Source organism: Pseudophryne corroboree, chromosome 1 (assembly GCF_028390025.1).
Source record: "Pseudophryne corroboree isolate aPseCor3 chromosome 1, aPseCor3.hap2, whole genome shotgun sequence".
Lineage (NCBI taxonomy): Eukaryota > Metazoa > Chordata > Amphibia > Anura > Myobatrachidae > Pseudophryne > Pseudophryne corroboree.
In genome coordinates this window covers 377,794,475-377,806,814 of record NC_086444.1, presented here as the reverse complement: position 1 = coordinate 377,806,814, position 12,340 = coordinate 377,794,475, and the positions used below count along the sequence as shown (strand labels likewise).

At 45.4% G+C, this 12,340-nt stretch overlaps 1 protein-coding gene and 1 pseudogene across 2 annotated transcripts in view; one reads left to right on the top strand and one right to left on the bottom strand.

Moving 5' to 3' along the window:
- BICDL1 (BICD family like cargo adaptor 1) overlaps positions 1 to 12,340 on the top strand; it is a 157,273-nt gene that overhangs the window by 91,444 nt on the left and 53,489 nt on the right. For both annotated transcript variants that reach the window (XR_010170472.1, XM_063913144.1), the window contains exon 5: positions 5,204 to 5,383. Coding sequence is in view for 1 of the 2 variants with exons in the window: in XM_063913144.1 (XP_063769214.1) it covers positions 5,204 to 5,383 (180 nt within the window). In the remaining variant the exon portion in view is untranslated. The remainder of the gene's footprint in view (positions 1 to 5,203; positions 5,384 to 12,340) is intronic.
- On the bottom strand, positions 3,722 to 3,839 carry LOC134947717 (5S ribosomal RNA; annotated as a pseudogene).

Sequence of the window (12,340 nt, the reverse complement as noted above, 5' to 3'; positions counted from 1 at the left end):
GCGCCTGCGTATTGTGGTTCATACGCATGCGCAGTTCTGACCTGATCGCAGCGCAGCGAAAAAAAACTAGCGTGCGATCAGGCCTGAATGACCCCCCTTGTTCTATGGCTGTGCACATTAACAACCCACTATGGGGCAGATGTACTGAGCTTTGGAGAATGATAAAGTGAAGCTACTAATTGTCATTTTTCAAACAGCCTGTAACATTTACTAAAACTTGGATGGAGATAAAGGGACTAATTCAGACCTGATCGCTAATGTGCATTTTCGCACAGCAGTGATCAGGTCTGAACCGCACATGCACCGGCACCGCAGTGTGCTGGCACATGCCAGACAGGCAGAGGCGGTCGCTGGGTAGGAGGGGGAGTGCCGGCTGAATTTGGCCATCGTTTGGGGGGGGGGGGGGGGGGGAAGGGGGGCGCGCTGCGACCCTCACATCGATGGGTAGCTCCCTGCCAGCACGCAGGAGCTGCGCTGATGGGGAGCTACTCTTCAAGTGCTGTGCGATGCTTTTGTACTTGTGCGGGGGGAAGGGGGGGGGATTGGGCCTGACATGCGGGGCGGACTAGCCCTGTGCTGGGCGTCCCCCCGCATGTCTATGTGACTGATCGTAGATGTCCTAAATTTAGCACATCTGCGATAAAGTCTGAATTAGGCCTAAAGTCGCTGGAGATAAAGTACCAGCCAATCTGCTCCTAACTGCCATGCCACAGGCTGTGTTTCAAAAATGACAGTTGGCAGGTACTTTATCTCCAGTGACTTTATCTCCATCCAAGGCTTAGTAAATAGACCCCATAGAAACATAGAATTTGATGGCAGAGAAGAACCATTTGGCTCATCAAATCTGCCCCCCCTTTTTTTTTTTTACATTATTTTTATCTCAAACCTTATTTCTTTGTAAGGATATCCTTATGTCTATTCCATGCATGTTTAAACTGCTCTACAGTCTTAGCTTCTACCACCTCTGATGGGAGGCTATTCCACTTGTCCACTACCCTTTTTGTGACGTCATTTTTCCTCAAATTTCCCCTGAACCTACGTCCCTCCAGTCTCAGTGCATGTCCTCGTGTCCTATTACTTCTATTCATTTGAAGAATGTTTCCCTCCTGGACATTAGGAGCTGATTGGCTGGTATTTATCTTTTTTCACTTTATCACTCTCTAAGTACATCTCCCTCTGTGTTTTGTGAAACATTGTTCACACAAAAATGTCAGCGGCATAAAGGAGGTGGTTGGATAATAGGGAAAATAGTGCAGGATGTAGTCATACCTATTGAGACCCAATTACAGATGTGTCCTAATACACCTAGCCTCAGTGCGCCATACAGCACAAGATGACCAGCGTGAATGAGTCGCACCAAGTGGAGTAGCAAAGAGACTTTTTTTTATGCGCATCACGGACACCGCATAAAGGGGGTCATTCCGACCCGATCGCTCGCTGCAGTTTGTCGCAGTGCAGCGATCGGGTTGGAACTATGCATGCGCCGGCGCATGGCAGTCGTCGCTGCCTAGCGTTCGCCTCTGAGACAGAGGCGGTCGCTGGGTAGGAGGGGGCTGAACGGCGGCGTTAAGCTGCCATTTAGTAGGCGCGGTCCGGCCAACGTAGGCATGAGTGGACCGTTCGGGGGGCGTGCCGCGGCGGCTGCGTGATGTTTCGCGCAGCCGCTACGGCCAGCAGCAGCGACACACAACTCACGGCCAGCCGCAGGAGCTGCGCTGGCCGGGAGTTACTCCACAAATACAAGAGCATCGCCGCTGTGCGATGCTTTTGTATTTGTGCGGGGGGGGGGTTGGGGGGGGGGGCGGCACTGACATGCGGGGCGGACTAGCCCTGTGCTGGGCATCCCCCCACATGTCAGTGTGAATGATCGTAGCTGTGCTAAATTTAGCACAGCTACCATAAACTCGGAATGACCCCAAAAGCCATTTAAACTAGAGACATCAGGCATCAAAGTTAAACACGCATAAATTAGTTTTAAACACATACAAGGTTGCAGATGACGCACAGCAGCACTTATCATGAGAAAAATCTGTGGCCGCTACATCGTAGCACTTTGTATATAGATTCAGATTAATTTGCGTACAAATGTAGCACAAAAAAATTATCAGTTTAGTCTAACTAAGTAGTTTTGTCGCTTTCAGTTGTTTTATTTGTGGGAGCTTACAACATACTGTATGTCTGTGCTGAGCACATACTGAGGCATACACAGTGACTGACTTTAGTGCATTGCAACAGCATGTAAAAAATTATCCCCATTGTCTGTGTATTGAACGCAACCCATCCTGCTCAGTATTAGAATAAAAACAGTTTCTATTAATAATAGATATGACTTTTTTTTTTAATTTAAAACGGCTATTTGAAATTTTTAAAAATTAAATTATTATTATAAAAAATGTATCTTTGAGATTATGCGGTTTCTGCATGAAGTGCCAAGTTCTAAAACACTGCACTTCTGATCGTGCCTGATATTTAAAAGGGAAATGCATTTACTAGATGTGTCTTGATAGTAAAAGCATTGCCCCTTTAAATATGGAGCAAAGGCACAATCAAAAGCAGTTTCGTACAGAGGCCCCTATGTATTAATCAAAATTAAATATTTTGGGGTATGCTCTATAGGAAATTAAAAATCTTACTGAAATGCAATATGATTTATCCATTGGCATCCTTGTCTAAGCTCATATTGAATGTTTTATTTACTATCAATCTTGATCTCCTTAAGGACTTGGACACATTTGTAAGCTACAGGGAAAAAAGAACTACGTTCTGTTAATAATAAACAGTTTTATCAATATGTATTAAAATAAGGTATCAAACATCTTATGAAAGCCAGTAGTTACAAAAACAAAATTACATATATGTTTGTTTGTGACAGCCAAAGTTTTTAGTGATTACAATAACTTGGATAAAGAATTATCCTGCAAATCACAGTGGTATGTGGCTGTATTAATGAAGCAAAAATAGTAAACTATTAATGAAACAATCAATGAACAAAAGAGAAAATACATACAATAAGAAAGCTGATCTAATGTCACAATCTGGCAAATAAGTGTGGAGACCTTTTTAATACACATGTTTAATGGATTAGTGTCCCTGATAAGGTGGTCTCCCAAGAATCAACAATCCTGGAAAGGCTGAAAAAAATCCCTACTGTGTATCAGCACGTGTATGGTACTGTCCTGCTTATGTGCATCGATAAACAGAAATTAGAGAGAAGAATAGGGTTGATCAGAAACTGATTATTCAGCTTGGTATCTACTGTCTACCCATGTGCCTGATGGCAGTGTACGGATGGATGAGAGTACCAAGACTGGAATGGTTTACTGAGGGAAGGAAGATGAAGCACTTGAATCAGCTTTCGCTTGGTTATTCCTGAGTGGCTCCTGTTGGGGTTGTCTGGGACACCCCCCACGATGTGAGTTCAAGGAAAAGGGATGGTAGTAGTAAGTCTTAAATAGATGTGAAAGCACAGTGGATGCCATGGGCTGGAGAGGGATGATAGGTGTATGTAAATTAGATAGTATTCAGTCCAGTGAAGAGAGCAGTGAGATGGTGTTACATAACAGTCGGCAATTTGCATGTGTATTATAATCCATGTAATCCTGGGTTAGTGTTTATGCTGTCAAGTAATGGTGTAGCAGGTAATAACACTAATTAACACCCACTGACAGTAATTCTTGGGTCATATGGCCCTACGCCAGCATTGCTTACAGGTGGAATCCTTAACCTACAGTACCTAGTCTTCCAGGGGGTCTCCCATCCAAGTACTGGCCAGGCCCAACAGAGCATAGCTTTCAAGATCAGACGAGATTGGGCTTATCCAATGTGGTATGGCTGTAGGCGGGTGGTCCTACTGTAATCAGTGGTAAAGTACAAGTGTATAATATGCTGTCCTGAACAAGTGTGCCCAAAATATCACACTCACTCAAAGTGCGCACAGATGATGATGAAGTAGAGATGTATAACCACCAATTGGGATGCAGGCAAAATCCAAGAAATATATCATACACATTGGTAAGTGTGCTGACAAGCATATTTCATGCAAATTACATAAGTGTGCTCACAAATGGTGGTAACATTCTAAAATATACCCACCAATAGTGATTCAGGCAAGCTCAAAACATATATCATAAGAATTAGATAAATACATACTTACCAGGAGTTGTGCAGTGGAACTGTCCATGCACAGACCGGGAACTAACACGATGCACATTTTGCTCAAAGTTGGCTTGGTCACCAGTTGCCATAGGGGTGCCCTGTTACCTCTTATGTATCTAAGGTAGTAATAATCTGATAAGGATAATTGGGTGGGATGGATGTCCACCATCACGTGTATCTAGTGATCTAGTAATTTGATAGACAGTTATGGGAAATAACTATGGGGGAGATGTACTAAGCAGTGATAAGAGTGGAGAAATAAGCCAGTTGAAAAGTTGCAGATGGCAACCAATCAACTGCTCTGTATAATTTTATAGTATGCAAATTATAGATGTTACTACAATGCTGATTGGTTGCTATGGGCAACTTCTCCGCTGGCTCACTTCTCCACTCTTTTGACTGCTAAGTACATCTCCCACTATGTAATGGAATGATATGGCCAACACACTTCCTGTGTTGCTGATATTCTTATAGACTAGTATCAGGGCCAATCACATGATACACATATGACAGACAGCTGTCATAAACTTATGCTGTCTGTAATAAACCTCCCTGTGCACGTCTTTATTGTACCGAACTTGGTCTCTGCCTACTGTACTGAACCTACACATAAAAGTCCACGATCCACATCTCTAGCACTCTGCAGACACAAGTTATGTGTTACTCTAACTTTGGAGGGAAGTTTTGGAGCCCCCAAAACACACATGTATATGGCACAAAAGTCTAAATCAAGCACAATATGTGAGCACCACGTTACTTTGAAAATGTTTCTATTGTTTAATTCATAAAATATTTGAAAACACAGAAACTGCCCATTATGTATTATACAAGATGTTTAGATTGAAATATATCTATATAATTTATGTACATCAATATTTAATAATAATAATAAATGCACACACATTTCTTGAGGAATTTAAATAAATCATCTCCGTCATATGAATGTACTTACGTGCTTTCTATTAATGGTTGATTTAGCTTTCACTTTCCTAGCTCATAGTGTCCCTATAAAACCCAACATGTCCTTGGTCTTTGCTTCTCTTGTTAGCTGGGCGAGAGTCAGCTGGAGTTGGAAGAGCTTCGGAATTCTTATCGCCAGCTACAGATGAAAATGGAGGAACTGAGAGAAGAAACAAGTCTCCAACATCTAAACACCACAAGTACCTCACTGCTCTCAGAAATTGAGCAAAGTATAGAGGCAGAGGAGCAGGAGCAGGAAAGGCAGCAGGTGAGCACAGCAAATAAATCCGACATACAACCAAATATAAAAAGTGCACAGTTATTTATTATTGCTTACACAGCAGTGATTTGTATGGTACAAGTACAGCTCTTAATTAATTTGACTTAAGATGGTTGCACTTGCAAAGTATCCACGCTATGTAATAATAATAATTCTCCAGCAGGATGCAAAGTCGCTTTACATACTTCAAACATGGTACATTGTATAAAGGCATTAGAATTATGTCAAATTGAAAAACATACAGAAATAATAAGGAAGTCCTAAACCCAGAGAGCACAATAAGCATAATGCAGGGTTGGTGCAGACATTTGGGTAATAACGTCTATGGGTTGTATATTACAATGTTCCAGATGAGGCAGCCATCTTGGACGCACTACATAGAATTACCCTGGAGGGAATAGGTCACGCCTGGAAGAGATAACCCAAAATAAGTGATTGCAGCGACCTAACGCTAGGGAGTGGGGTCCCAACATAACCGCCAGATCCATGTCATTTTTTATCCTATTCACAAGCATACCAGGTGAGGCAGTTATGGTGGGCGAACTACGAAGGTTATGTTGTAGGAGATGAGCCATACACAGACCCCAGTCACATATGGGAAAAGTGACATGCGTGTAATAGTATAATATACCGTGTCTATAGATTCATATGTAGTACATACCGCTAACGGAGGAACCATCTAAGGCAGTAATCTGGGGCGCACTGCTTAGGCTGCTGCTGGCAGGGTGTACAACCAGTGGAGGTAGGACATACTGGTATAGCATCCAGTGGGGACGGATGTACAAGGTTAAAAAAAAAAAAAAATGGTGAAGAAACAACAAATAGCAAAGTAATACACAGCTTTCACCAGCTCACAGACTGAGACAGAGAAAAGGAATGAATAATAATAATAACAACAACAACACATAATACTGTGAGTGGGTCCAAATCCAGTTCAAACTCCAGTCATAACTCTATGTATATATGTCTGGCTTTTAGTAACAATGTATGATTACACCAAAATTCACTTGTATGTAATTTGCCCAAATTCAGCGTCCCAATTTGTAAATCTTGACCAAACTCACATTTCCTGTTTGTTCTGGCAAATTGTGCATTAGAGCCACTCTCACTTCCTGTCAGGCATCTTAAAATATCGGTAAGAGAAACAAACATCAGAGCACAGACAATGAAAGATGAGGAGTGCTGAAAAGTTGTATTGCTTAGTTACTTTTTATTTATTGCATTAATTGCTTATGTAATTTAATATTCACCATTCATTTATTTGCCTTGGTCATTTGGTAGAAGTTTAAAGTTAATATAATTATTTATAGTTATTTTCTTATAAAATGATGAGGAGCCATTTGACCTTTGAGCAGTAATCTCTTTACTGAAGAGACCTTACGGGAAGATTTATCCAAGCTTGGAGAGAGATAATGTACCAACCAATCAGCTTCTAACTAATTTTTCAAACTCCGCCTGTAACGTGGCAGCTGATTTGTTGGTGCTTTTACTCTCGACTTTATCTTTCTTCAAGGATTAGTAAATACACCCCTTGATGTCCTTGGCTCAGTTACAGCTCAAACTTTATTCTTCTTGCATGTTTTCTCTGACGTCCTAGTGGATGCTGGGAACTCCGTAAGGACCATGGGGAATAGACGGGCTCCGCAGGAGACTGGGCACTCTAAAAGAAAGATTAGGTACTATCTGGTGTGCACTGGCTCCTCCCTCTATGCCCCTCCTCCAGACCTCAGTTAGATTTCTGTGCCCGGCCGAGCTGGATGCACACTAGGGGCTCTCCTGAGCTCCTAGAAAGAAAGTATATGTTAGGTTTTTTATTTTACAGTGAGACCTGCTGGCAACAGGCTCACTACAACGAGGGACTAAGGGGAGAAGAAGCGAACCTACCTGCTTGCAGCTAGCTTGGGCTTCTTAGGCTACTGGACACCATTAGCTCCAGAGGGATCGACCGCAGGACCCGTCCTTGGTGTTCGTTCCCGGAGCCGCGCCGCCGTCCCCCTTACAGAGCCAGAAGCATGAAGATGGTCCGGAAAATCGGCGGCAGAAGACTTCAGTCTTCACCAAGGTAGCGCACAGCACTGCAGCTGTGCGCCATTGCTCCTCATACACACTTCACACTCCGGTCACTGAGGGTGCAGGGCGCTGGGGGGGGGGGGGGGGGCCTGAGCAGCAATAAAAACACCTTGGCTGGCAAAATAATCACAATATATAGCCCCAGAGGCTATATATGTGATAATTACCCCTGCCAGAATCCATAAAAAAGCGGGAGAAAAGTCTGCGAAAAAGGGGCGGAGCTATCTCCCTCGGCACACTGGCGCCATTTTCTCTTCACAGTGTAGCTGGAAGACAGCTCCCCAGGCTCTCCCCTGTAGTTTTCAGGCTCAAAGGGTTAAAAAGAGAGGGGGGGCACTAAATTTAGGCGCAATATTGTTTATACAAGCAGCTATTGGGGAAAATTCACTCAGTGATAGTGTTTATCCCTACATTATATAGCGCTCTGGTGTGTGCTGGCATACTCTCTCTCTGTCTCCCCAAAGGGCTGTGTGGGGTCCTGTCCTCAGTCAGAACATTCCCTGTGTGTGTGCGGTGTGTCGGTACGGCTGTGTCGACATGTTTGATGAGGAGGCTTATGTGGAGGCGGAGCAGATGCCGATAAATGGGATGTCGCCCCCTGTGGGCCGACACCAGAGTGGATGGATAGGTGGAAGGTATTAACCGACAGTGTCAACTCCTTACATAAAAGGCTGGATGACGTAACAGCTATGGGACAGCCGGCTTCTCAGCCCGCGCCTGCCCTGGCGTCTCAAAGGCCATCAGGGGCTCAAAAACGCCCGCTCCCTCAGATGGCAGACACAGATATCGACACGGAGTCTGACTCTAGTGTCAACGAGGTTGAGACATATACACAATCCACTAGGAACATCCGTTACATGATCCTGGCAATAAAAAATGTGTTACACATTTCTGACATTAACCCAAGTACCACTAAAAAAGGGTTTTATGTTTGGGGAGAAAAAGCAGGCAGTGTTTTGTTCCCCCATCAAATGAGTGAATGAAGTGTGAAAAAGCGTGGGTTTCCCCGATAAGAAACTGGTAATTTCTAAAAAGTTACTGATGGCGTACCTTTTCCCGCCAGAGGATAAGTTACGCTGGGAGATATCCCCTAGGGTGGATAAGGCGCTCACACGTTTGTCAAAAAAGGTGGCACTGCCGTCTTAGGATACGGCCACTTTGAAGGTACCTGCTGATAAAAAACAGGAGGCTATCCTGAAGTCTGTATTTACACACTCAGGTACTAGACTGAGACCTGCAGATAGTGCTGCTGCAGCGTGGTCTGTAACCCTGTCAAACAGGGATACTATTTTGCGAACATAAGTCGTCATCTTATATATGAGGGATGCACAGAGGGATATTTTGCCGGCTGGCATCCAGAATTAATGCAATGGCCATTCTGTCAGGAGGGTATTAGAGACCCGACACTGGACAGGTGATGCTGACTTTAAAAGGCACATAGAGCCTTATAAGGGTGAGGAATTGTTTGGGGATGGTCTCTGGGACCTCGTATCCACAGCAACAGCTGGAAAAAAAATTTTTTTACCTCAGGTTTCCTCACAGCCTAAGAAAGCACTGTATTATCAGGTACAGTCCTTTCGGCTTCAGAAAAGCAAGCGGGTCAAAGGCGCTTCCTTTCTGCACAGAGACGAGGGAAGAGGGAAAAAGCTGCACCAGTCAGCCAGTTCCCAGAATCAAAATTCTTCCCCCGCTTCCTCTGAGTCCACCGCATGACGCGGGGGCTCCACAGGCGTAGCCAGGTACGGTGGGGGGCCGCCTCAAAAATTTCAGCGATCAGTGCGCTCGCTCACAGGTGGATCCCTGGATCCTCCAAGTAGTATCTCAGGGGTACAGGCTGGAATTCGAGGCTTCTCCCCCCCGCCGTTTCCTCAAATCTGCCTTGCCGACAACTCCCTCAGGCAGGGAGGCTGTGCTAGAGGCAATTCACAAGCTGTATTCCCAGCAGGTGATAGTCCAGGTGCCCCTACTTCAACAAGGACGGGGTTACTATTCCACACTGTTTGTGGTACCGAAACCGGACGGTTCGGTGAGAACCATTTTAAATTTGAAGTCCTTGAACACATACATAAAAAAATTCAAGTTCAAGATGGAATCGCTCAGGGCGGTTATTGCAAGCCTGGAGGAGGGGGATTACATGGTATCCCTGGACATCAAGGATGCTTACCTACATGTCCCCATTTACCATCCTCACCAGGAGTACCTCAGATTTGTGGTACAGGATTGCCATTACCAATTCCAAACACTGCCGTTTGGACTGTCCACGGCACCGAGGGTCTTTACCAAGGTAATGGCAGAAGTGATGATACTCCTTCGAAAAAAGGGAGTTTTTAATTATCCCGTACTTGGACGATCTCCTTATAAAGGCGAGGTCCATGGAGCAGTTGTTGGTCGGAGTAGCACTATCTCGGGAAGTGCTACAACAGCACGGATGGATTCTATACATTCCAAAGTCACAGCTGGTTCCTACCACACGCCTGCTGTTCCTGGGGATGATTCTGGACACAGAACAGAAAAAAAGGTGTTTCTCCCGCAGGAGAAAGCCAAGGAGCTGTCATCTCTAGTCAGAGACCTCCTGAAACCAAAACAGGTATCGGTGCATCACTGCACACGAGTCCTGGGGAAAATGGTAGCTTCTTACGAAGCAAAATTCCATTCGGCAGGTTCCATGCAAGAACCTTTCAGTGGGACCTCTTGGACAAGTGGTCGGAATCGCATCTTCAGATGCATCGGCTGATAACCCTGTCTCCAAGGACCAGGGTATCTCTACTGTGGTGGCTGCAGAGTGCTCATCTTCAAGAGGGCCGCAGATTCGGCATACAGGACTGGGTCCTGGTAACCACGGATGCCAGCCTTCGAGGCTGGGGGGCAGTCACACAGGGAAGAAATTTCCAAGGACTTTGGTCAAGTCAGGAGTCGTCCCTACACATAAATATTCTGGAACTGAGGGCCATTTACAATGCCCTAAGTCTGGCAAGGCCTCTGCTTCAAAACCAGCCGGTACTGATCCAATCAGACAACATCACGGCAGTCGCCCATGTAAACCGACAGGGCGGCACAAGAAGCAGGATGGCGATGGCAGAAGCCACAAGGATTCTCCGATGGGCGGAAAATCACGTCTTAGCACTGTCAGCAGTGTTCATTCCGGGAGTGGACAACTGGTAAGCAGACTTCCTCAGCAGACACGACCGACACCCGGGAGAGTGGGGACTTCATCCAGAAGTCTTCCAACTGCTGGTAAACCGTTGGGAAAGGCCACAGGTGGACATGATGGCGTCCCGCCTAAACAAAAAACTAGATATTGCGCCAGGTCAAGGGACCCTCAGGCAATAGCTGTGGACGCACTAGTGACACCGTGGGTGTACCAGTCGGTTTATGTATTCCCTCCTCTGCCTCTCATACCAAAGGTACTGAGAATAATAAGAAAACGAGGAGTAAGAACGATACTCGTGGTTCCGGATGGGCCAAGAAGAGCTTGGTACCCAGAACTTCAAGAAATAATATCAGAGGACCCATGGCCTCTACCGCTCAGACAGGATCTGCTACAGCAGGGGCCCTGTCTGTTCCAAGACTTACCGCGGCTGCGTTGGACGGCATGGCGGTTGAATTCCGGATCCTAAAGCAAAAGGGCATTCCGGAGGAAGTCATTCCTACGCTAATAAAAGCCAGGAAAGAAGTAACCGCAAACCATTATCACCGTATTTGGCGAAAATATGTTGCGTGGTGTGAGGCCAGGAAGGCCCCAACAGAGGAATTTCAGCTGGGTCGTTTTCTGCACTTCCTACAGTCAGGAGTGACTATGGGCCTAAAATTGGGTTCCATTAAGGTCCAGATTTCGGCTCTGTCGATTTTCTTCCAGAAAGAACTGGCTTCACTGCCTGGAGTTCAGACATTTGTAAAGGGAGTGCTACATATTCAGCCCCTTTTTTGTGCCTTCTGTGGCACCTTGGGATCTCAACGTGGTGTTGAGTTTCTTAAAATCACATTGGTTTGAGCCACTTAAAACTGTGGATTTGAAATATCTCACGTGGAAAGTGGTCATGTTATTGGCCTTGGCTTCGGCCAGGCGTGTGTCAGAATTGGCGGCTTTGTCATGTAAAAGCCCTTATCTGATTTTCCATATGGATAGGGCAGAATTGAGGACTCGTCCCCAGTTTCTCCCTAAGGTGGTATCAGCTTTTCACTTGAACCAACCTATTGTAGTGCCTGCAGCTACTAGGGACTTGGAAGATTCCAAGTTACTGGACGTAGTCGGGGCCTTAAAAATTTATATTTCCAGGACGGCTGGAGTCAGGAAAACTGACTCGTTTTTTATCCCGTAGGCACCCAACAAAATAGGTGCTCCTGCTTCTAAGCAGACTATTGCTCGCTGAATTTGTAGCACAATTCAGCTGGAGCATTCTGCGGCTGGATTGCTGCATCCTAAATCAGTAACAGCCCATTCCACGAGGAAAGTGGGCTCATCTTGGGCGGCTGCCCGAGGGGTCTCGGCTTTACAACTTTGCCGAGCTGCAACTTGGTCAGGGGCAAACACGTTTGCTAAATTCTACAAATTTGATACCCTGGCTGAGGAGGACCTTGAGTTCTCTCATTCGGTGCTGCAGAGTCATCCGCACTCTCCCGCCCGTTTGGGAGCTTTGGTATAATCCCCATGGTCCTTACGGAGTTCCCAGCATCCACTAGGACGTCAGAGAAAATAAGATTTTACTCACCGGTAAATCTATTTCTCGTAGTCCGTAGTGGATGCTGGGCGCCCATCCCAAGTGCGGATTGTCTGCAATACTTGTATATAGTTATTGCCTAACTAAAGGGTTATTGTGTAGCCATCTGTTGAGAGGCTCAGTTATATTTCATACTGTTAACTGGGTATAGTATCAC